A 26,816-nucleotide genomic window follows, 5' to 3' on the forward strand; every position below is an offset into this window, starting at 1 on the left:
GTTTTTTTGTCATCAGGGTGTAGAGGACGATGGTGATGAAGATTCTTTGAAGAAGCCTAGTCTTTCTGGTTAAGTGGTTCTTAACAGTTCAACAGTTCTTTGCCAAAATTGTGAAATGTTTAGGACCACTTGACCAGGCGGACAAATGCTGCCACAATGGAACTGGATTATGAAAAGTGACAACTCTCCAGGTCTTGATATCTTCTTAGGCTGTATTATATTTTACAATGTATCACTCTCTCCCTTTCTCTCTTTCTACTTTTCTTTCTTTCTCTCTCTCTCTCTCTCTCTCTCTCTCTCTCTCTCTCTCTCTCTCTCTCTCTCTCACACACACACGCACACGCACACACACACACGCACGCACGCACGCACGCACGCGCGCGCGCGCGCACACACACACACACACACACACACACACACACACACACACACACACACACACACACACACACACACACACTCACTCACTCACTCACACACACACACACACACACACACACACACACACACGCACGCACGCACACACACACACACACACACACACACACACACACTCTCTCTCTCTCTCTCTCTCTCTCTCTCTCTCTCTCTCTCTCTTGTCTGCCCCTCTTGTGTAATACAGGGCAGTAAAATAATGCATGCTGCTAGCAGTAATTTTCTTCCACAGGCAGCAGACATATGTTGATTACTGTGCTGCTATGGTGTCATTGTCTTATCACTCGTACTGTTGTTTTGGTCCATTACCAGTAATTAAAAAGTCAATAAAGAACAAATTGCCTATGTGAGTTTGGAGCGTCCGGACTGTGTACTGTATGCCCGCGGGGTGGTCGCTGTCCATTGTCCTGATCCTGAAACATATGTGCCATTCCCTGTATAGAACAAGAACAGTAGAACAGTTTAATCAACAATGAGGTTCCATGACAAAACAGCACGCACGCACCCACACACGATCGGTTACTTATTTATTTATTTTTTACAAAAAGTTAAGTAAAAAAAGGGGAACAAAGATCGAACTTCTGACCAATAAAGGACTCAAAATTAGACACACGGTCTTCATAATCCAAATTCGTTTTCCAGGGAGTAAGATTGCTTTGATGTAGCCTGCATAAATAATTCATAGGAGCAGTACCGATTATTCTTCTTCCCATCTAAATCACTCCTTTCTCTCTTTGATCTCAGCAGTGCGCTATCACTGTTGCTAAACGTTTCTCACGAAACCTCCTGCATTTTGGAAACGCTAAAAAAAATTGCAGGATAGGAGTGGCGTTAATGAGCGGCCCTGAGCGATGTCCCTCCCTATACGCGAGCGAGCCTCTGGGCAGCAGATGTATAGCATTGTCCCCTGGGATCCGATCCTTGGAATTTCATCAGCAGTTGGGTTGGGGACTGACCCAAACCTCTGCTTCGAGTCTGAAGAAATCAGTGGTTGACGTGGTAAATCAACTTTGGTATGGATTGCAATTATCACCCGAAGTCCCGAACACAGAACACAACCAACCCATCCCCGCCCCCGAACAACTGTTGTTGCATCTTTTGTTTTGTGCATATATGAGAGGGAGAGAGAGAGAGAGAGAGAGAGAGAGAGAGAGAGAGAGAGAGAGAGAGAGAGAGAGAGAGACTGGTGGCACGCGTGCATGCGGTCTGTGTGTTGTGTGGAGGTCGGAGGAGTTAGTCAGTGATGGAAGAAGTAGGCCTACTCATGTTTTACATATAGGCTACTGCAATGTAGAAATACTCAGTTGCATCATGTGATTGGATATTTGTATCAAAATATAGGCCTATAGGCCTACTTAAAGTACCAAAAGTAGAAAGTAGGCCAATTCTGCATTAGGCAGAAGTTTTCAAATGTATAAAATCTTTAGAAAATAGCAGATCTACATGCTTATTGAGGGTGAGGCATTGTGTTCAAATGTTCTAATGCAGGTGAGTTGATGTTAAATCGTCCACAGAAGCATATTGCGTAATTCTATACCACAAGCAGACATGACGTCCTTTGTAGAGCATATAGTTAAAGGCCAACTGTATATCGGTTATGCGAGTATAGAGGCTATAACACAACTCTGAGTTAATAGTGTAGCCTATCCAATCAGTCTAATTACCATTGACACATAATAGATCTAAGGTCACACACCTATATAGGCTACTTCCTAAATCACCCCATTCAACCTGTCCTAATGCGCTGCGCACATCCTGCAATTAAATACATTTTGACTCATGGCAGGCATTAGCAGGCAGCAAATTATTTAAATAATCTTCCTCCTATGAGTTTATGTCACACTCGCAAACGCCAATAGGTTAGTGGACAATAGACTATAGGATATATATAGGATATATAAAGCCTACAAATTATACAAACCCATTTTTAAAGCTTGATTGGTGTGTGTTGACCTGTAAAGCCTATAAGTGCCGGCTGTGCGTCTCTGGACTGCATGGTAGGCTGCAAAATGAATTGCCCTGTGGTATATAAATCATTCTACCATGGTCACATCTATCTAAAGTCATGCATAATGAGCTATAGAATTCAATTATCTGTACAGGCTATTAAAACCTGTACCAAGAGCCAAGTTTCTTCAATTTGTTGTTTGCAATGTTTTCTGTCCGAATTTCGAATGGGGTAGGTATAGGTAAATCAAATGTGTAGCCTATACCGGAGGGGGCCTGCATGCAGGCTATTTATGAGCCGCCAGCAAATCGGGAGCGAGAGCAGCGCATCACTGATTGACAAGAGAAATTGAGAGGTAGAGCAGCTGAATGAGCGAGATGTACAGAGTCAGTGGAGAGGGGAGCGCGTCTGCACAAGGTGGTCCTCCGCTCCGCGCATAACAAGCCCGGGACGGGCAAAAAAGTACTCCAATGGATGTAAATTCTGTCAATTCCGGGTGGATTATACAGTTTCCTTGTCTTGTGGATAACTGGAAAACGGAGAAAATATTTTACGCACAAATATTGCCCATTGAGTGCAGAGTCTGCTGGAAACTGTGATCTCTCTCTCGGATTCTATCTGCGTGTGTTGGGGATTATCTTTTGGATATTTTTGGGTATGAGAACAGCCGAATGAAATGGGTCTACAAATGAAATAGATTCCCAAAGTGTGGAATATTTGGCGACATACATATTCCATATGGCTTTACCAAACTCCTCTGGGTCTCCTGAAGCTGAGACGCCCAACCCCAGTCTTATAGAACTGGGAACATTCTTCGTGGACTCCGATTTCATATTTGGATTTACAAGTCACTTGCTAAGGAAAAACAAACAAAGGGTAAGGGTACGTGTTCTCTGTGTTTGATCCATATAGCTTAATTGTTATTATTATGTCATGCAGGGATTGCAGGCTATAATGAAAAAGGCAATGAGAAATAAAGACTGTTCCAGATCGTATTACAGTGTCCACTGTCCATTCAGGACCACGAACAGCGCACCAGCGCACCATCCGCGCCCCCACCACTAACACGCGTCTTCCAGGGTCAACTTTAATACCCGTTTTAAGGGTTCAACCGTTCAAGTTTCAACACTTAACCAATTTTACAGGAACTAGTGTCTACTGCGACTCCATATCAATCAGTAGAGTCTTATAGGCTAGGGGCTATACCCACAATTAGTAGGCTACTAACGATACGGCAGGCTGATGTCATCGTTGGATGAGCGCTGAATCTGATGATGCAGAGAATAAATATGGATTTACAGACAAGCCGTGGTGATCTGACATCCTTTCACAAGCCTATTATAAACAACCGATTTAATAATTAAATTCTAACACGATTTATGGAGTCGTGGTAACTAAAAAACACGATTTATGGAGTCGTGGTAACTAAAAAAAACAGATTTATGGAGTCGTGGTAACTAAGTTTGATGATGCCAAAATGACTGTCTCTTTACTTGACAAAGCTAAAAGTGTCACACAAGTTCCTACAGGACTGTGAAAGGATATGGCGGCTGGCGGGACATTTTTTATATTCCCTTTTAGTCTTAGTCTCACATTCATAGGCCTATAGGCTATGATTAATACAAAATTATATGACTAGGCCTAAGGCCTATATGCTAATAATAATAATATAAAAATCAAAATCAATACCCTCGACAGAAAAACAAAACATTTGATGAACTTGAATTCGACCTCATTCTGTTAAACCAGCCAGGTCGCCCATAATTTGCTACCAGTTGCGCTGTCAAGCGTAAAGCCGGTGGGTAGAGCTCTATACAGACAAAGGAAGGACTGTAGGCTGTCTGTCCTAAATGGGTCAATGGAGGGAAGGAAATGGGGAATCTCAGATACCGAGGGAGTCAAATCATGTGGCCAGCCCCCTTACATCATCCACATGAAATATTAAAAGTTTACCACTTAAATATTTAACATATAGAGACAGTAGACCCCCCACCCTCCCATTTGGAAGAATCGCTTTACTCTGCATACTCCAGCGGGTGGCGCCAAAGTCCCAAGAACGACACGAAGCACAGCCTCTAACAGTCAACAGTTGATGATAGGCGTATTAGTGTATTCTGATTTACTCAACTCAGCAGCATGTGTGTACTAGTGTGTAGCCTAACATACACACATGCTGCTGAGTTGAGTAAATATATTATAGCCTACTGATATAATACCGCAACATAGAGGTGGCTATTTGTAGGGTATTGTTTATTTTAATACCTCAGCTTTTCTTTCATGGTTTTATTTTATGTTGTAGGCCTACTTGTGCTTTTAAAGGTAGCAGGGCAGGCTACTAGGCTTAAGTGTATAATTCTATCATGGTTAAAAAATATATTTTAATTAAAAAAGTTAAAGCTGTAGCCTATATATTACCTGTATGTTAGTAGCCGAATCATTTCCAGTGAGGGTTCACTTCAGTAACAGGGGTTACAATAAACAAAACATTGCAAAATGTTCAGGTGGTTTGCCAATTTAATGCTGTCACAGGAGAGTAGCCTAACCATTTATCAGATTAAAATATATAGTGCTCCAGCTCCAAATTTGTAACAGAATAGAGGTACAGTAAGTTATACAATATTTCTAAAAGGATAACACAAAAAGCCATGATGAGGGCTTGTTTCCATTGTGGTGGTCGTGTATTAAATTAATCGACTATATAGCCTATATAGGCCTATATAAAGACATGACATACAAAAATGCCTGTACCTTTAATTAGGCTACTTCCATTTCACTTTGTAGCCTAAAGGTGCTTTTAATTAGGCACAGGCACTAATATTATTATTGTAATTATGATTAAGATATTTTAAAACGCTTCTAAGGGCTAGCTTATTGCATTCCGTTTTTCTTTCATGGAGTTGCTACAATCCTTAGGTTGGCCGTGTAATAATAAATTCAGCTCGTGTGTGTAGTTTCCCTGCCCAGCGCCAGAAAGTTTATGAACCCCTCCCATGTCAGGAGGAGTATAGGCTATTACCGCCCCCCTGAGCACTGGTGCGCACTTCGTTGAAAAACTCCTCTGCTACTTGTAAAGTCATAGGACTTATTCCAGTTCCAGTTCCATCCGAGGAACAGCTATTGGTGTAACGTACAGACCGACTGACAGATGACTGGTAACCGTCAGCCTCGCGTCCAAAGTGACAGCATCTACATGACCCATGGCTTTGCTCTGCGCGCAGCGGCGGAGCGTTTGAATTTAGCTGTGCACGGTGATGTTCTCTGAAGGTACAGCTTGATCTATAGAATGAGTTCTACTCAGGATGACATGGACCTTGACAACCGCAGTTTTACTGTAAGTGTTTCGTGACACATCATTTGCTATTGTAAACTGATTTGTTATGTTCTGTAAGACTGTAGGCTGTAGCCTACCTTTGGAGGCTAAAAGCTAGCTAACTTAATTAAGCCACCTGTTAACTATAGTAGAAAACTAGTACTACTTGTAAATGACATTCCATATTCTTGCGCAGGTATGTAGTGTAGGCTACAGGTAATGTATGTTATCTTCTGTATTGAAGGAGGTTGTCAAGGTGTTAGCAAACAATTCCTGAGGCTCGGCTCCAGGATGAAATTACTGAAGGGGGGGGGGGGGGGGCAGGTGAAAATGGCGAGAGCTAGTGCACACATCATTTTTTATATAGACAGTAAAACAACAAATGTACATACAATAAAACGTAAACTGAGGGGGGGGGGGGGGGGGGGGGGCAGAATTTGCAACGGAGGGTGCCAGCCAGGCCCCATCTTCTGGAACCCCTGTGGCGCCGGGCCGTCACACGCACTGCATGGACACACCAGTTGTAGGCTACGTTTTATTTAATTAGATGCCATCTTAAGCCATAGGCATACACCAACTCTCAAAGCGTTGTTGTGACTGTGAGCTTGTAGATCGGCTTCTTTTTTCTCATCTCTTTTTTACTTTTAAACTTTCAACTGATGTTGCTATGACACTCCAGTGTTGAACGAACCGGCTAAAGAACCCATATCACCTTTTCTTATTTAGGTGGAGGGATGTCCAAGTGGGGAGTCTTCGCTCGGTCTCGATCTAAGCCCCAGGAAGAGACTTCATTCGGCAGAGGACGCACGGTGCAGCGCCCGGCCACCCCCCGAGGGCGCGGGGTCTACTGTCACCGTCTCTGAGTCGGACAGGAGAGAGGAGAAAGCACGTCTGTGCCAACAATGTTTGGCGAAAGTTTCAGACCTGAAGAAGCAAGCACAAGCTTTGGCAAATGATCCAAGCTCATTGAAGGTCTGTGAAAGAACTCACTTTGCATGACAATTTCTTGAACCTCAAATCAGCCTATAGTGGCTTATTGCATTTTATGGCAGTACATGTACTAGCTCTGCTTTATTTTGACATTGCTATGTTCAGCTTCAGTCCACTAAAGTTTAAATTGATAAATGCATCATGGTGAAATAGGCAAAATTATCTAAAGAATAAAATAAAATCAAAAATCTGCCAAATCAATTTGTATTGTCCAAATTCGGATATTGACAGGTGCTTGATATGGGTCTTTACTTGAGATCTGGGTCTTTCATTGGGCTCACCAAGGCAGAGGGAGACAATAACTTTGGTGGGGATAATGAAATACTTGAGCAGCTGGTGAATGCTCACTTTCTCTGAGCTGCTGTAATAGGACATGACTCTGTATGGGTTGGTTGCACATAAGATCCAATTTGCACAAAAACTTGTGCTAGGTGGATACTGGAATTATGTCCACTTTGTAATTTTGCCAACAAAGCCCTCACTATCCGCTTGTAAAGTATTGTAAATGTATTTAAAGGTCTACTTAATTTCAAACACTTCTCTATTGGAGTGAAAATTGAAGGTTTTTGAGTCTTTGGAAGTGGCCCATTGTTTAGCTAAACAATGACTATCTTTATTTTGCTGCTTGGGAGGGTGTGTTTGTATGTTTGTCTGTGCATGCGTGTGTGTGTGTGTGTGTGTGTGTGTGTGTGTGGGGGGGGGGGGGGGGGTGGTAGCAAGCTGCTACCAATGGAGTCTGCGGAGGAAGTCAGGTCCCAGTTGACCTTCGCAGTGCATTGAAAGTGTTCCTGTACGGTCCCACAGTTCCCACCACTGTTAAATATAGGCAGTCACACTGACTGCTCGCTGTTGTTGTGGCGGGCTGAGTTGGCTCCGGGGTCTCTGCTCTCTTTTGTTGTCTTGTTTTAGTTGTCCAACTCAGATTGGGTTACAGCTCCCCAAGTCCCGTAGCAGTAGTAGCACACAAGCTTCACATGGTCTAGAAGAGATAAAGGCAAGCTTAACCACTTAAGCCCTATATTCTTTGTTATATAGCTTGGTTAGCTTGGAAGATATTCATTTATCTTCTGGCAAGCAACCGCTTTACTACGAAATATATTACAATTCCATATTCAGGTATCAGGTAACGTTTTCTGCAGTACCAGAGGAAAGCCTGGTATTCATTCAGAATGAACCAGTGACAGTGTGATCTGGTCTAGACCTTCCCTATCTGGTAATTCGCACATACACACATACATCATGCATGCATCGTTTCCATATCCGCTCTAGGCCCAGACCGGATCAGCAACATGCAAAGTGAATTGATCCCAGTCTAGCTATCAGACGAGTCACACAGACACACTTACTCTAACGGGTAAGCGCACCTGTCATTATCTGGCCATGGGAACTGACCTCCCCTTTTTTGGATTGGGACCTTCCAGCAGTAGGCTACATGTGGCCAGGTGTTCTGTGTGGTCCCTGGCAGGTGTGGAGGTATAAAGGAAAGGACGGGCCCAGGGCCTGCTTTTTTCTTACCTTGCACTTGATGGCTAAATTTGTCCCTAATTCTGGGGTGGCAAAGAGTGATGGCATCATGGTATGTGTTTCTCCAGCTGTAGAGCCAGTATAAAGACATTAATGTCTCCCTGCAGGACTGTGCTGCTAAGCTGTTGAAGTCGGTGAGGTGACCAATCTGGCCTGTGGCTGTATCTGGCATCGATGTTGATGATGATGATTTTCTTTTCTTTAATGTCTTAATCACTTTCACCCTGATGTCCGTATTTGGGGAATGTAGGTGAAACCTTTAAAAGAAAGTTTTTGCTAGTCGAAGTAAGCGGTTAAGACATTATCTGTGCATTTGGGCTACAAATGTTACTTTTTTATTTAATGCTTGTTTTCGTTTGGCCAGGACCTCATCGATACAATACTAAGCTGTAGCTTAGTAGGCAGAGGTCTGGTAATCAGAAGGTCACCGGTTTGCCTCCCCGGTTTCCCCCTAGTGTATGTGTCGAAGTGTCCCTCCCGGAGCCACACCCTTAACCCCTAACAGCCCCTCCTCAGGTGCTCCTATAACCATCTGAACAGCCATCAGCTTTTTGGATTTTGGACACACAGTAAGGAGCTCCATCCTACCTGTTGGGGTGGACGAGGTTCGGCTAGTAGTGTTGTTGTGTCTACTCGATTGTCCTGGGAAAGCGAGAGCAGGAGACTGTTTATGTGAGCCCCCACCACCCCCACCATCCGCTCGCCGTCCCGTTATTGTGAAGAGGAAGTCAGCTTGGCCCCTAGACATCCCTCACCCCCTTTGCGCTGCCAGTAGACTCATTGTTTGAATACAGTAGTAGCTAGCAGATAAAAATTCAAGGAAGAGTGTTTGCATGTACTTTTCTGCATGAGTCCTGGGGGAGAGAAAGTTCACATGCATGGTGAAACCTTACAGGCAAGCTTTTGAGTGTTCCGGTTTGTCCATAAAACAAGTATAGCATAAGGGTCCTGCAAACTGTACTAGCAAGGCCTTTGTTGTCTCCGCCAGGCCGGAGGCGTGGCCGAGACGTTTTATTTCTCCCCCTGTCTGTCCGTCCATGTGTGCGTGTGTGTGTCCGTCCATCCATCATGAACGCAGTCGCAGTATGCGATTGCCGTGAAACTTTGCACACACATGCAAAGTGTACGTGCAAGAAATGCCACCTTAGATTTATCAAATCAGCCTCAGGTGGGGCTATAACAGACATAGGCCCAGCTTTGTGTGTGCGTGTGTAGCCCATAGCGATGATTTGATTGGCTCAAGGCTTAAAAAGTAAGGATAAAAAGTGAGGACAGAAAAGTGAGGACGCCAAAAGTGATTGGCCAGAATGAGATGATATATGATGTATGATGTGCCTCTCACTTCACACGGGTGTGATTCTATTACTATAACTGGACCAATCGGTGTGAAACTTTACACACACTCCCTAGAGGCCAAGGAAAAACATATTTCACATTGACATTTTATAGTGCCACCAGGAGGCCGATGTTTGCTAAAAATTACCCCTACAGATGTTGTCCACATCACACAAATTGGTACACATTATGTCTAGAGTCATGTGATGAAGACGAACCGGTCAGATGTTTCATATTTCATCCTGATTGGCAATAACTATATCATGAATCCCTCAACTTCTACAGATTCCACTCACTCGTCCTCTATAATAAATTCACTGCAGATGATAGGTTTTATAACGGTCTGCAGCTGCCACTGGCAACAATTAACCTTTTTTCCCCACATTGTGTCATTTTCTCCAGAGCAGTTCCACTGTCTCGCTGTCTCTTTGTCTGAGTGTTTATTGACAGCTCTATGCCATATAAAATATATTACATCACTGGTAACATTAGTTACAGCATAAATATTGCACATCTCTTAAATTACAAATATTTGAAAACAATATTTTGAGGTGCTCAACATTCAAGAATACCACAAATTTGGCTTAATTATGTCCTTAAGCTACCACCATTAATATATAGTTGCCTTAGTACCCAGACAGCAGTATTTTCTCAAAGGACAGATAGAAGTACTGGAGACAGTGGCAATCTCCAGACTTGATTCTTACCTCTAATCAAAGGCATTCGCCCGGCTTAATACACTTCATTCGCATAATTAAAACCTACAGCAACAAGTGACTTCAATGGTGAACAGCAGACAGTCTGGATTCAACAATTATATGCTGTGCTTAATGTGGCTGGACATGAAGGCTACAGTAGGTGAGCTATGATATGCGGAAAGATGATCACTTAAAAAGACTAACCTCAGCTTCAAAGTAACCAATTACACCTCTACCGTAATCAGGGGCTCTGTCAACAGTCAGCCGCCGTAGACAGATAAGACAGTACGTACGCCTGGCTTAGATCCCAGCCTCAACCCATAAACAATACCCTCCCCAGCCCCTAACCACTACAGGCCTCTGACCTTAGCTGCTTTCAACCTGCCGTCATTATATAGTTACAAATGTTTAAAAATAGCGAAAATAGCAGATCTACAAAAGATTATACATCATCTATTTGTTGTATTAATGAATGAATCTTTATTTTCGTGTCTTGTCGTTAAGACCCATCCCTTACGGGATTATAAGACACCAACAACATAAATAAACAATATCACGCTAACTTCCCACACATAAGTAAGACGTAGTATGTAGAGCTTAGTTCATATTTTGGTCACGCGTTGAGATGAGAAGAGAGGGTGGAGAAAGGTATTTTTTTGTTTGCGCTGTCAGTTATATCATGAAAAACTTAAGGGGTCTGTCATTTGGCAACAATGGGCCATTAGGTTTGTATAACCCCTGCAGCGTGGAGTTATTGTGACCTGTAAGGACTGTAATTCCTCACCCGTGCCCTGGATATAGTGTCTTAAGCCTTTGGTCAAAAACTTTGACAGTGACACTGTCACTTGATATGTCTTTTGAATTGGCTTACCTTCTCTGCCTCCCCCGAACCCTTGAGAGAGAAGAAAAGACTGGATTCTGTTGATGAAATATGCAAAGGGACGTCCCATGGAATCCCTGAAGCTTTATTACTGTGGAAGCAATTTCGAAAGGCTTGTGAGACGGCCACTGAAAACACTTTGCGTTTGGTTTCCTATAAATCTGTATGTGTGTTCGCTGATGAATTCATTGGCTGGGACCTGGAGTGTTTTTTGCTGCTTTTCATGTTTCTACACACTGTTTATGTATTCCCAGACAAGGCTCTGAGGGTGCTACTGAATATTCAGTTCTATGATGGTCTGATGGCAATGCCCAGGTTTTATCGGGTATTGGAACTGAAGCAGAAATTGGAACTGAAGCAGAAAAATACAAAGTCAGTGATGCACAGTATAACTCACACCCTCTCATAAATACTAATACTTATGTATATTGAGGCAGTATGGGGACCTACACTGAATGAGAAACAGAGAAATGTCCTGCAGGGCTTGAACTGTTGGAGTTAGAGGTCAGTCATCACCGACCATTTTGATTACCTTTAACCTCTGCCCTCAGGGAACCAGGTTTAGGGCCACCAGCCAACAAGGGTTGTTTTAGAGCCGCTAGAGCAGTGCACTGCATTGCTGAGTGGTGAGTGAAGTTTTATTGGCGGTTTAAGACGGAATGAGCACTGCTGACATCTGGCTGATAACAAATAACATGCATTATTGAGGTATACTTTGGTGGTGATGGGCTCTAATCTTGTGTATTGTGCTTGGAGATGCAATGTGGCTTTGACTGTGGTGTCTGGATTTGATTTGTGCTGTATGGCAACATGCTACATAACTGGAAGTTGTTCTTGTTGGATGTGTTTCTAATGGGACTAAATTGTTATGGCCAATAAGAAAAACATGTACACAATATAATATCTTGTGCCTTATTTGACCTCCCTGCTGTTACACGTCCAGAACTATTCGCACTTCACTGAACTATGTTTCCTGAACTATGGAGGAAAGGAAATGACTTCACCTTGTGTCATTCAACAAATGTTTCGTGGCCCAACATTGTGTGGCATTGCATTTACAGCATGTGTTTGTAATAATAATCCTTGTTAAAATGGTCTACATTTTAGTCAAAGCATTTTACAAGCTTGACACTCTGATCACGCAAGGAACCTGCTCAAATAACAGTTAGGGGTTCAGTGTCATGCTCATGGACACTAAAGGCCCTTTTCCATAGTCCTGGCTCACCACCAGTGGTGGATAAAGTACTCAACCCCAGTACTCGAGTTAAAGTATAGAGATATGACTCAATTACAAGTGAAAGTCAAAAATATTTGTCTTTGAAATGTAGTGGAGTGAAAAATACAAATACTCAAAGTACAGTACTGTCCACCACTGCTCGCCATGCCTCTTCTCCACTTTAGACACAAACCCAGGTAGAGCCAGGGACCAAACCAAGTTCTGGCCAGTCGACGGCTGCTTTGTGTTTAGTGTTGGGCGGTTTTATTTCTGTACTAGTAATATTGTGTAAATTAATACATCCGGTGTATCAGACTCCCCATGCTTAAATAATTTCCTTTCATTTCTGTGTATCTACAGTTTAATAAATATGTTCCATAGAGGTATTGGTTGTGGATATTAATGACTGAGTAGGGCATTTGCTCTGCTTTGAGGAGTGTGTTGGTAGCGAGAGAAATGGACAGGTAGAGAGAGACAGAGAGAGAGACGTTGCTTTGGCAATGTAAATGTATGTTTTCTCATGTCAATAAAGCTCCATTGAATTGAATTGAATTAAATTTAATTGACACAGAGAGAGAGAGAGAGTGCATGAGAGACAATGACGTGGTGGGTGGGTGTGTTGGTGGAGTACACATCTATCGGCCTAGCTTCTCAGGCTTTTCTGAGGGGTTGGTTGGGTGGGGGTGTTATCTTCACCTTCATTGACTGACCCCTGACATGGCTGTCATTATTGGGGTGGGTTAGCGTTTTTTGGGGGGTTGGGGCGTGAGTGTGGGGGACCTGAGCTGGAACAGGTGTATGCTGCCAGGCCCCTCTGTGGGGAGGGGGTGAGGGGATAAAGACAGGACAGAGTGAATGGTGGATGAATGGATGGATGGATTCAGAAAGGCAGAGAGGGAGGAGGGAAGCATTGAAAGGAACTCTGTGAAAATCCTCCTCCGGTCATGAAACCGGAGCCGGTCCCAGTTAAAACAGAGCATGACCGTATCATTCTATTCACCCATAAGCATTGAGCCCCTGTGTGTGTGTGTGTGTGTGTGTGTGTGTGTGTGTGCATGTGCATGTGTGTGCGCGCGTGAGTGCGCACGTGCACGTTTTTGACGTGCGTGCGTGTGTGCGCACATGCTGCAAAGTTGAGTGCACACACATACATTCATGTGCACCAGGTAGGATCTTAACTTTGGCGGAAATGAGGAAATAACATGAGGGGATAGTCTCTATGCACTCCAGTCCATCCCAGCATGCACTGGGGCCTGTGTGCTTTATGGGATGTGTGCTGTATTAAACTGTAGAGCAATAATCTTGTGTCAAGCCGTGGAGAGGCCACATGCATCAATCATGGCTCTCCTCTACACTCTGGTGTGTGCGTGCGCGTGTGTGCTCCAGCAGTATGTAACTATGCAGTACAACGCCGTCTCATTTCATTTCCTGTTTCAAACAGCTTTCAGCGATCTCATTATGAGGCCAGGGATGTGCTTACATTTTGCATAGTTAGAGTCAGTCGACCTCAAAGGTATTTTAAAATATAGTTAAATTCATAACAGTTTTGAAATTCATGATGGAAAAAAGTAATAACTGGTGATCGTTTGCCATAAGAATAAGTCAAGTTCTTACTGTTCTTAGACCTGAATATATAAAGGAATAAATGAGAATGCGAGTTTCACCATTCCACTTGTAATTTGTGCTATTTATAATTGAGTCTTTTGAAAGTGGATTGAGCCCAGAAACCTCCTGCCTGCTTATTCCTCCAGTCTATCATTAAAGTTTCGCTGTTGCGGTATCCGTCAGGTATATTTGCACACCTGAAATTCTTCTTCTGCATTTACCTAGCCTGGGTTCCAGCCTGATTTGCTGCGTTCCGCAGAGCTGAAAATGTCACTATAGCGAGTGACAATTCTGAATCACGGAATGCAGTGATTGAGGCTGGAACCCAGGCTAGCATTTACCTTTCCTAACTATTAGGAGCAGTGGATGCCATTAAAATGGGCCCTGTGTGGAGCAATCGGGCAAAGTAAGTGTCTTGCTCAGGGGCACTTGGACACCCTGGATGAGCAGAGGGTTTAACCGGTGACCTTCCCATACCCAGACGTGGCAGAGACAGCCTCTCCATGGAAACGGGCTGGTGGTGGGGGGGGGGGGGGGGCTTTGGGGGGGCTACGGTACGTCTGTGTGGTGGAGACCAACAGTGAACAGATGCTCTTCAGCTGTCATCAGTGGGAGAACCCAGGAATCTGTTTGAGGAGGCAGAAGAATGCTCCACCTGGAATATCTGCCATTCTTTACCTGTGCACCACACTGCTGGCTGCTGTGGAGCAAAATCCACCGTGGGCAAGATGAAACAGGAGCCCACTGAAGCCTCTCAGCAGATGCTCTCTCTCTCTCTCTCTCTCTCTCTCTCTCTCTCTCTCTCTCTCTCTCATGCACGTATGCACACACTACTTTGTATGCATGTACAAACTCACAGTTTGTACATGCGTGGTTGCGTGAATTCATTCAGGCAGACGCAAGCATGAATGCCCAAACAAACACACACACACACACACACACACACACACACACACACACACACACACACACACACACACACACACACACACACACACACACACACACACACAAACAAACACACGACATATTTTACATGAATGTTCTCCTCTCTGACCATCTGGCCTTATATACTGTTAATGCATACCACTGTTATGACGGATAACAGTCCAGATGTTCACAATTAAGCCTTATTTACTGTAATACTTAAATGCAACACTTTTGCCATATTCTGTTTACCTTATTGTGTGTACCTGCTAGCATCTATTCAGTCAACATGGCGGCTTTCTATGTGAGGTGGTAAGCCTATACAAAGGGTCTGGTTTTGTAAGTGTGAGTGGTGTATTGTTGCTATCAGCAGAGCAACAAGGTTGCCTATCGCCTTTACAATGTGCTAGCTAGACTCCTGGGAGGTGGATTTCCCGAGGTGGCTCACCACACCTACTGTTGGCTCATCTTAAATTACACAAGCCGTGCTTCTTTCACGTTGAGTTGGCGGTGGCCGGGATTGGACCCAGAACCTTGCGATTCAAGGGCAAGCACTCTACCAACTGAGCTACTGTACCTGGAAAATTCTGCAACTTTTGAGAGTCGGCTGGTTTAGGAGAGAATTATTTGAATTGAAACAGCAACCGATACCAAGAACCTGACAACACCTGTATTTCCTGTAGTCACGCGGCGTTGTATTTGAACAGTCAATGATGTATGTATAATAGTGCTTGTCTAAATGAGTTTGCTCCTGTTTGGTGAAGGATCATGTGTTGTGAAAAGAGGCAGACAGGTAATGCATCCTGTGAGAGCAGCAGGTCTACAGAGCAATGTGAACAGAGGAACTAGAGGAGAAATGTCAATAAGCAAGCAACATGAATACAACAACAAATATAACCACATGGGAATCAATCAGTTTGACTTGGTAATTCAGCAGGAGCTGGCTGTTTGTGTCCTTGCTAGTGTGTGTGTGTGAGTGAGTGCACACACACACACACACACACACACACACACACACACACACACACACACACACAAGCCAAGTGTGTTGTGTGGGTGTATGAATAAATAATGTACAAGTTAGTGTATGGATGTGTGTACATGTTTTGTGGGTATTGTGTGTGTGTGTGTGTGTGTGTGTGTGTGTGTGTGGGGGGGGGGGGGGGGTGAGCACATAATGTTTGTTCTGTGCCATCGGGTGGCTCCTGCTCCTCGGGTCCATATGTCATGATGAACTGAGACGTGCGCGCTCCCAGCAGTCTGGAGGCCATCATTGAGGCTGATTCAGGGTATTGGAAAAACATAGCTGTTGAGATAAATTTCCAAGGCGACGTACAGAGAGCAAAGACTGAGTCGGAGGTAATCTCCCGCTGGCTCCATAAAATGTACTCAATTGACAACAGGCCTTGTGGTAGCAGACAAATCGCTGGCCTTATAGCAATGTGCTGAAAGAGAATGCCAGCGCTGTGTATCCTTGCCAAGATGGATCTGTAGTCAGTAAGGCCCAGCTTGACTGGGTGCGGCTCTCCCCTCCTTGCAGCAAACAGCGGATCACTGGAGGACGGCGGCTAAGCTGGACTTGACATTGCCTTGTTTGCTCCCCCGCCTGCTTTAAAGATGATTTATACTTCATCACATGACGGTGTCACGTGCCAAAACTGGCCGATTTGCAAGCTCACAACGTGTCGCACCTGCAACGCCTTGTGGGCTTGTAGATCGGCTGGGTTCAGCGTGCGACGCTGCCGTGCGACGGAGCATAAAATAGGCATTACCAGGGCAGATGTTTGCGGAGCTGCTTTTTGTGCTGGTTGGCACAGCTGCCAGTTCTGATGGTTGCCAGTGCATGTGGACAGTTTGGCAGCGTTTTGCCCTTGAGAGTGCATCTGCAAACCTGTGTGTGTGTGTGTGTGTGTGTGTGTGTGTGTGTGTGTGTGTGTGTGTGTGTGTGTGACACATGCATTCATATTATGAATTCATGTCTGCATTTGTGTGTGTTTAATCTAAGATTTTGTTAAGCTACCGTACGTTATGGGATATGGTTAGTCAAGTTGTGGTTAGGGAGTGTTTGTAGTCGTCAATGAGGAAAACCCAGTATAGCGTAATACCACTAAGGGTGTGTGTGTTTGTGCAATAATAGATGGGTGGTGTTGGTTGCATGTCTTTGGTATGCGCTTGCTGGGTTATTGTTTTTGCTGTCAGAAGGAAGCTCATTCTGATATATAGAGGCCCGTAAATCACACTGTGAAAATGCCAGTCAAAGTTCACACGGCCCTTGCTCATTTCATGGTTGAGTCTCCCGCTCCGTGAGCGAGGATGATGGTGTGTGTATTGATGGTGTGTGAACGTGCATGTAAGTGCAACTTAAGGGGTGGGTGGGGGTGGGGGGGGGGGGCATGGAGAGCTGAAGCACATTTAAAGTATCTCTGTCATTTCCACTTTGCCAAAAGCCATTCATCTCTATTCAGTTTAACTGGAGCTCATGATTGTGTTTCCTGTCAGTTTTGTGCCCATTTTGCAGCACTATACTTTCCAACATGACTTGGCTAAATGGATGTCAAGGCGATGGAGAGACTGGCAGGCCAATGCCATTATTTTAACACTTGTGTGATACGTTGGACTCAACATTCAAGAAAATGTATTGTCCAATTATTGCAAGCAACATGGACATTCATCTTTGGCTCACAGGCATGTCAGTAAAAAGAGAAATAAACAACATTTACAGACGGGTAACATTTACAACAGATGTATTCACAGGATACAAACCAGGTTGTTGAATCGGCTTCTTTTCTGGTGTCTCCCTCCAAACATCAGCACTACTAGTCCTTCATGGACAAGCGACTGGACTGCATTCTACACAAATGCAGCATGGTTACTCTTTACCAATGAAAGAATACAAAAATACAAACAGTGAAGACGTCAACCTTGGCTGCACATTTTTTGACATCTTCGGTGCAGTGCACTAAAGATGTCAAAAACTGTGGTTAAAAGTGCAGCCAAGTACAGCTCGTAATGTGAGCCTATATTGTACTTCTCTGACTGGCAGGATGAACTCCTTCACCCTCAACAATTTGTACACTGCCGCCCCTTCATGTGCTGCCAACCACTTCCGAAAAAGCTATGGCAGCCTTATCGCTGTCAGACAGATGAATGGAAGATTGCACTGATTAAATAATCAATGGATTAACTAACTGTCATGTTTTTATTGTCTTCCTCGCAGCTATGGTGTTAGACGAGCTTTGATGTGCTGATAGTTGACGGGGCTTCCTTTTGTCTGTCTGATCTCATCCCACGATTCCTCCAGATAAAGATAAAGATGACAGCAGAATTGCTTCATATGACACTCTCATAAATACCTTCACATAATTGATAACATTGTTATGATGTGCCTTGAACTTTGACAAATAGGAATAAAGTCAAAGCTATGCTCATCATTATCACCGGCATTGGCCTTTGGCAGTTGCCTTGCTTGCACCAAGATGAGGCAGTGCCAGTGATTTCTGGGCACTCCAAACCTGGCGTCCCTATTTTAGACATTGACCTTTATTTTCAAAAATATGATATCCCAAAATGTCAAAGATCGCAGAAATAGCAGATCTATAAACATGTCTAATACATGGACTATTTTAGCTATTTGTCCTATAGTGCCTGAGTGGTACATACACCCATCCTGAGTATTTGGAGCACTAGTGTGCACCCAGGGAGCTGTGAGGCCAGTAAGTGCAGTCTCTGGTCAAGGACACTGGCAGATTGTACATTCTGTGAGTACATTCCTGTCATGCATGTGTTTTGAAGTGAGGACAGCCATGTAATCACGCGGAAAACGTGCAAACTCCACAAAGAAAGGCCCAGTCGGGTTAGAACTATAGAACTCGACTGATTTTTGGGTTCCGATGCCAATCCCGAGTCCTAGACCACCGATTACAGATTACTTTCTTTTGTCCTAAAGTACATAATTTAAAAGTACATAACTTAGATTTAATTAAATGTTATACCGGTATTTGAGAACATTTATCTTATTAGAAAACACATGTATCCAAATAAACTTTTGATTGTTATAAAATGTCAAATTAATTAAACTTCAGTAGTTCATCTACAAGTGCTATTTTTGATAAATGTTATAAACTACACACCGGCAATGTTTTCAACTGAAAACTGAACGATATATTGGTCTGGCCCTTAGAACCCATGACCTTCTTGCTGTGACGCGGTCAGTGCATCAGTTGAACTTTCTGGTAGAAGCAGGGGTATCATAGCCTGGCAGAGGGTGGAGTATCATAGCCTGGCAGAGGGTGGAGTATCAGAGCCTGGCAGAGGGTGGAGTATCATAGCCTGGCAGAGGGTGGAGTATCAGAGCCTGGCAGAGGGTGGAGTATCAGAGCCTGGCAGAGGGTGGAGTATCAGAGCCTGGCAGAGGGTGGAGTATCAGAGCCTGGCAGAGGGTGGAGTATCAGAGCCTGGCAGAGGGTGGTCTGTGATGATTGGCTCACCATGATTGGAATTCACTTCAGATTGGTGCGGCTGTACGGACTGTCTCAACTGGTCAGTTTACACAGTCAATCTTCCACTGTCACTCTCCTCCACGGAACTGAACTGCCATTAATAGAGCAGTCCTTTATGTATTCCCTTCTGTTACCGCGGCTCTTTTTTATGATGTCACTCTGCCGCTGAAGAGCTCGGGGCTGTTTTTTATGCTTGCTGTGTATGTTGAGCCACTTAAACTCACACCTCTCTGTTTATGGGTCCCATTCTGCCTCTCTGTCCTCAGCGTTCGCTGCTCACTATCTATTCAACAGGGCCCATAAAAGCCAGCCAGTCAGCAGTGTGGGAACTCACTCTCAGGCCTCTTCATGTACTGTAGCAGACCCCCCAGCTAAGTGCTGGGTGTGTGAGTGTATGTGCGTGTACTGTGTAGTATTCGTTTGTGTGTGTGCTTCATTCTCAGTCCATGCTTTTCTATTTCTAAGTGTGTGTGTGTGTGTGTGTGTGTGTGTGTGTGTGTGTGTGTGTGTGTGTGTGTGTGTGTGTGTGTGTGTGTGTGTGAGTGTGTGTGTGTGTGTGTGTGGGGGTGTAGTCGATGTGTTTGTCCAGTGGTTGTTGATTGGCTCCATCATCGCCAGCACTCCTCTCTCTGTTCTCTTCATACTTATCTTACTGTGGCACCACCCCACCCTGATTACTGCTCTTCTGGCCTAATGGGCTGTAATTAATAGGCTAGCAGATTGCCATCTATCTTTATAGTGGGGCTGCTATCAGTGGGCGTTTTGTTACTACATGTTAGTGTTTTTCGGGAATTATCCATCATTAATGTGTCATGTTCTTAGACACTTGGCTGCTACTGAAGTTTCTTTGCCACGGGCCGTTTGGCAGTGATATTCCTCGACTCCGATTCCTCCCAGAAGCCTTTTTTTCTTCTTCTTCTTTTTTTTTTTTTTTTTACTTAAATCTTCCCTAAAGATGTTGCTGTTGTTTACTGCTCTAAATTTATGCATCCACAAAACACATAGCTGGAATGCCTTTGAACGTGTCTGTGCAACACGGAAATCCTTCCCCTCTTCAGATACCCGGTGAGAAGGAGGGAAGCTCTTGGGGAGCACACCTGTGCTTGTGGCCATGGTGAATTCCTGCATAACTTTGTGTGCGGTTGGATGGTACTGGTGGTGGGGAGGACTTCCAGTCCTGTCCGGCTGTAGACCCTGACCCTGGGTTATGCGCCCTCCCCTACCCCTACCCCTTCCTCCCTGTCCTGTGGACCTGAAGCTCAGGAGCTAATAAGAGCCCCAAGCCTTACAAACCAGGGTCAGTCACTAATAATGTCCACTGCAAGTCCAGACAGCCAGCGGGCCATAAAATTCTTATGTGGTCAAACTTAAATGTGAAGGCTTACTTACGCACAAGCATTTTACTGGTTGCTGCATGAGCTGTCGTTTGACGTATGAGCACTGTTCTGGTTTCCAAGAGTCCCCCCTAGCAATGCAGAAATGTGGGTAGAGTTCAACAGTTGAAATGCTCTCATATATTCTGTGTTGGTTTGTTGTTGTTTTTGTTGTGTATTTTCATTGATTGGTATGGATTAGTCACATTAGCTGGACATTGTAAATGCATACATTGGTGTTCTTCTCACACATTGCAAAAGAGAGTGCAAGACTGAATCCTTACAGATCCATTTTTACATTTTGCTGTATACTTATGCAGATTTTCTTTTCCTCCTCCATGTCCTGCTCTTCACCTCATCGTTGGACCTGTCCCTGAACACAGGTAAATACATTTATTCACTCCCAAAATGCCCCTCAAGGAATATTCATTCACATTCATATTCATATTCACTCATGCACTGCAGTGCCATTAAACAAACACAACATCATACCATTATGGAATAATAACAAAATACTGACACACACGAGCGCGCGCGCGCGCACACACACACACACACACACACACACACACACACACACACACACACACACACACATTGTCCGATCTCTGACCCTTCCCTCTTCCATTGTCCCACGCCGAGCACTCATATATTTTACCTCTTTGTCACTGAGAGTCTGTTGTAGCCCCAGTGTCCTACGATGGGGTCAAACCAGGGCACACTTGAACTCCCACCAAAAGAACCCAGGTCACCGGAGAAACATTTGAACTGAATTTGACCTGTTAGACACTATAGTTGGTCTGTCTCCTTATGTTTACTGCTCTTTCACACACTTTTCTCTCTCTGGCGCACGCACACACACACACACACACACACACACACACACACACACACACACACACACACACACACACACACGCATGCATGCACGCGCACACACACACACACACACACACACACACACACACACACACACACACACACGCACACACACACACACACACACACACACATTCTCTATTTTACTTTCCATTGCCCTTCGGTGTTAACATAAATGTCTAATGGCTGCAGTGGTTCAAAGCTGTAGACAACTGTAGTTAGAGGACGGTTCCCATGCGAACAGCCCCAGAAAACTGTTCTTATGGAGGTGTTAAGCTATAGATGGGGCTATAAAGGCTCTACAGTAGTCACTGAAAGTCATGGTTATGGCTGGCATTATGGTGGCGGGGGGCTGAACAATGCTGTAATTAGCTCATAAACAAAGGGAGGGGGAGATCAGAGGGGGCAGTCGGGCGTCCCACTCCTTTGAGCTCCGCAAACAAAGCCCCCTGTCCCCCCCCGTGCTTGTTGTGTCTCACTGCGAGGTGCTTCCTGACAACATGAAAGACTCACATTCCAAATAGAGGCCCGGAAGAGAGATGGAACCCCGTACGTCCCCTCTCTCTCTCTCTCTCTCTCTCTCTCTGCTCGATGTTGACATTGCTCCTCCGCTCAACCCTCCAGTGTGTGTTTGGGTCCCCGTGGCGACCGTCAGGGCTTTCATCTCTCCTTCTTTAACTCTTGCGTCCGTGACTTTGGGGGTCCGTCTGTTTTATTGCTCCCTCTTTGTTTGTGCACCGACGGTGTGACACGCCGCTGGGAGGCTGTCAGGATGTGCTCTGCACGTACGCACATGCACACACACACACACACACACACACACACACACACACACACACGCACGCACGCGCGCGCGCGCGCGCGCACACACACACACACACACACACACACACACACACACACACACACACACACACACACACACACACACACACACACACACACACACACACACACACATCATCATCATCACTTGTTTGTGTTCATCTATGGAAGCTGTCAAGTGCTTCAAGGTTGTGTGTGTGTGTGTGTGTGTGTGTGTGTGTGTTTGGGCGTGTGTGTGTGTGTGTGTGTGTGCACGCGTGCAAGAGAGAGAAATGCATGTCTATCTCTATGTAAAAGTGTCATTGTGGGTGGGCTTTTTTGTTTACACTTGAGAACATGAAGGGTTTGTATTTATGTGTTTAACTGTGTGTGTACGTGCGTCTGTGTGCGTACGTGCGCACGCGTCTGTGCACGAGGCCTCCTAAAGAAAACACAGGCCGACTGCCACCTGAGGATGGCTCGGCAATGGGTCAGAGGCGATCCCTCCACTTGTTTGTGTGAATGTTATCATCTTCTGTTTCCTGTCAAAACAGGAAATGACACGGGCAAAAAAGAGAGGATAGGAAAGTGCTGCCTTGATGCGTGTGTTGGCTGGAGGTCCGCATGTACTGCAGCCCTCCGTGACAGTGACCCCCCCAGGTCATGAAAAACAGACCCATTCAGGGCGTGACCCGCAGTTGGGGTACTTCACTGCGTTATTTTTATCACTTTCACAAAACGCAGGGAGGGACCCTTTTTTCCCCTCCCCAGCTGTTGACACAGTCCTGGGCCATTCTTCCTACCAAAACAGAGACCCTGCCGCAGAGCTAGACCTGGACAAGTCCCATCTAGCTGCGTCCCCCTGGCTGGCAGCCGCACATGATTCTACTCTCTGTTTAGGAAAGGAAATCCCCTTTTGGCATTTCGTTAATCATTAAAGTGAGTCCCTCGTTTTTTTTCACAAGCGATCCTTTGACCTCAGCGCACAATGCCTTTTTCCGGGTAGGAATGGCTGTGTGATTTTATCCATCCATCACACCTATCCATGAATTCATTGCCAACAGGAACCCCTCTTTCCACACACCTAGTGGACTAGCATCCACTGTGTGGCCGTGCTGTTTACAAGGCTGTGGCTGTAGCATAAAACACGACGTGTACATTCCAGACTCTAGAGTTATCTATCAGGGTGATGCAGGCAACAGCTTATTGCTGATGGTATGGAATGTACAAGCCTTGCAAGACAAAGGGAGGAAAGCATATTACTATATTGGGGAGGTGCCGACACGTGAATATAGATAATTTTAAAAGATCAGTTTAAAAGATGAGGCAGTTGAGGCAGTTCTTTTTCGTAGATTTTTCTTAACCACTTAAACCCTAAATATGTGTTGTCCGTGGTCCCCACTGGGTCTGTCCTTTTTCCCCTCTACAACAAACCCCAAACGGGATGCTATCGGGTTCATGTGGTCAATACATTTGGGTTGGTACGCGTATAGTATACTGCTTCATATTCTTAAAATGTAATGTACATGATGCATGGTCTGCTTCCGTATGGCTAAATGAGAAGGCACGGACAGGCATGCCGCACCTCAAACAGCTGATTAGGGAGTCTGCTAATTATTGACTGGTAAGAAATGATAACCATTGACCTGCTCTGCTTTGCTTTAGGAGCCACTAAAACTGAGAGCTGCTCCCGTGGAATGCTTGGAGGTATAGTCCTCACTTAGGCTTTTTATGGGGTTGCCATTAAAAACGACTGCTTGTACAAGAATGCCATTGTTAGACTAACCGCTATAGCAGACCAGATTGCACCTGAGTGGAGGTTTGTCCTCATGCTTTACCAGCGGTTTGTGTAAATTGTATGTGTCAATCGGTCAATCTTGTTCACAGTCAAGTGTTTATTTTACTGAGAGTATACCTCTTCATGTGACCACCGCGCACACACCAAGACTGCATTTCAGTAATTTATTCTTGCATTTTGGACAGGAGACAAACGTTTCGGCTATCCAGCCTTCATCACACTGATGAAGGTCTTGGTGTGTGCAACCCATTACCGTTATTTATTTGATTCCGAGAGTATAGACATCCACCAAATGGACCTGTGAAGGCCCATTTGGTTCCGTTTGCACAAAAATAAATTGTGTTGTCACATTGTGTCATCAAACAGGATGTACACCCATGACATGTTTGATAAGACAAGTATGCGACATCATTTCACAAAGAAATACAGTAAAGACATATAGGGTATATTTGCCACATTCTTATTGATCTCATTCTCCTCACAACAGAACGTCTTTGAGGTTGAAAATCGGCAAAGTGATTCCTTCAAATTAACACAGATAATCTTTCGGTGTTGAAGAGCTAAATAGCCATCAGTTCTTCTCTGTGAAGAACAAAATGGCTGGATGTAACATCTGACATCTTAGCCAGTTTTGAATTGATTGATAAATAATTGAATGTGAGGCCAGCTTCCATCAGCTCATCGGCGTGTCGGGGCGGGCGGGAGGCAGTCAGGTAGCACCGGTGGCCTGCTCCCTTCTCTGTGACCCAGATTAAGACGTGGCGTGTGTTTGCTGACTGGGGTCGATGTCATCAGCGAGGAGGTCAGAGTTCATTTGTCTTCCTGACAGACTTTGCGGTGGCGTTGCAGCGCTCGGGCAGAAGGCCACACGGATGCTGACCTCCATGAGTCGCACAATTAGTTACCCTTTGACCCCCACAGTCCCACAATCAAACCCTGAGCACGGACAGAGCATGCTTCTGCATCCCTAGACCCAATTTACAGCACACACGAGTGATTGTGAGTATTTGTGTGTGCGTGCACATGTGTGTGTGCGTGCGTGCGTGTCTGCAATGCATGCGCTTATGCATTCATACAGTATGTAATGTGTATGTCAGGTCATTACCAAATACATTTTTAGGTTTTCAGCTTCATGAGCCTTGATGTAGTGTGTGATTCGGCCGTACATGATGTAATAGCGCCAAACTCCCAGCTCCCACTCCAGTGTTCTGCATGAAATTAGTAGAACAAAGCGATCAGCGCTGGAATGCATAAACAGGAACACCCTGGGCCTGAACATGATGCTATATCTGGCTAAACCCCCTGTTCTTCTGGAGTCATAAATATATAAAAGATATATTACTCTGCATCATGGTGAATGGAGTAGAGGCTGGCTGCTGTAGTCTGGAGAGCCCTTCCTCTGCTTGACTGAGGATTGTTATTTCACTGCTTTGTTCCTCAGGCTCTTACGTGCAGTAAAAAGTCTTACATCAGAACAGAACTCATGTAGAGACAGACCAATGCCATTGTACCCTTGAGCAAAAGGTATAAATCGGGCCCCAGAATCATGCTTCGGTTTGCCATGTTCAATTTTGAATGCTGTACAGGTGTGCTTGCTGTGCGCGTGCACCAAAATAGCCCACAAGCTCACACAACATGTCGCAATGCGACAGGTAGATTAGCTGTTTCCGCAGTGGGACACTGTCTTAGGCCAAATTATAAATCAGGCTTTGTTAGTGTGTTTCTGTGTGTCACAGCCAATAAGCTCTGTGACATGAGGGACGTGGTGAGCCCTGGGAGGAGGCAACAACAGACTGCATTCCAAATACAAAGCTGCCAACAACTCCAAGGCTATGGCGTTGTGATGAGAGACGATGATGACTGCCATGTCTTTGTTTGTCTGCCCACGTCTTTGTGTCCATGAGGTGAGAAGAGAGCACTTTTGTAAAGCTGTAATTTGCTCTGCAGAAGTCGGCCCGACGATCATATTACTAGCGCATGTGAAGGCTTGTTCAGACAGGTCGGTCCATGGTCTGCAAAGTCTCAATAAATACACTTAATTAATCTGCTCTCTCCTGTTTCTGACTGAAGGTGTCTGAGAATCAACGCGAAAGATTTATTTCTGTATAATGTCCAGAATCACAAATAGTGTATTGAAAAGGTTCGATGTGTGTTTAAAAAAAAATCTGTTGCAATTAAACCAAAGGCAAATCTGCATACCCTCAGTTTATATATTATATAAATACCTCTCTCCCCCCCCCCCTCTCTCTCTCTGTCTCTCTCTCTCTTTCTCTTTCTCTCTCTATACACACTGTGTATAAAAGCTCAGTGTACATTTTACTTGTGCACAATACAGTTGTACACTCTCAGAGTCTGCATTTTACTGTGTTTTTAGCAGAAACATCTGTCCATGTCTTTCAAACTAGCCCAAACTAATCACTTCCAGCTCATTTAAATGTTAAGTGAAATGCTTGATTGGCCTCAAGGCCACGTTTGCACTATTCCATTCTTCCTACAAGACAAAGTGGCAAAATGTGCATATAAACCGCTCTCGATAAGCAATGCATTCTCAGACTCAAAATGAACATTCTTTGGAGATTAGTGCTAGCTAGTCTT

General features: G+C 44.6%; 1 protein-coding gene across 1 annotated transcript in view; it reads left to right on the forward strand.

Moving 5' to 3' along the window:
• The first annotated feature begins 5,439 nt into the window (after positions 1-5,439).
• kif26ab (kinesin family member 26Ab) overlaps positions 5,440-26,816 on the forward strand; it is an 80,061-nt gene continuing 58,684 nt past the window's right edge. Inside the window, exons 1-2 of the mRNA XM_080783101.1 lie at positions 5,440-5,714; positions 6,420-6,665. Coding sequence (XP_080639227.1) covers positions 5,667-5,714; positions 6,420-6,665 — 294 coding nt within the window. The 5' untranslated portion in view covers positions 5,440-5,666. The remainder of the gene's footprint in view (positions 5,715-6,419; positions 6,666-26,816) is intronic.

Source organism: Protomyctophum bolini (genome assembly GCF_963924005.1).
Source record: "Protomyctophum bolini genome assembly, chromosome: 15".
In the NCBI taxonomy this organism is placed as follows: Eukaryota; Metazoa; Chordata; class Actinopteri; order Myctophiformes; family Myctophidae; genus Protomyctophum; species Protomyctophum bolini.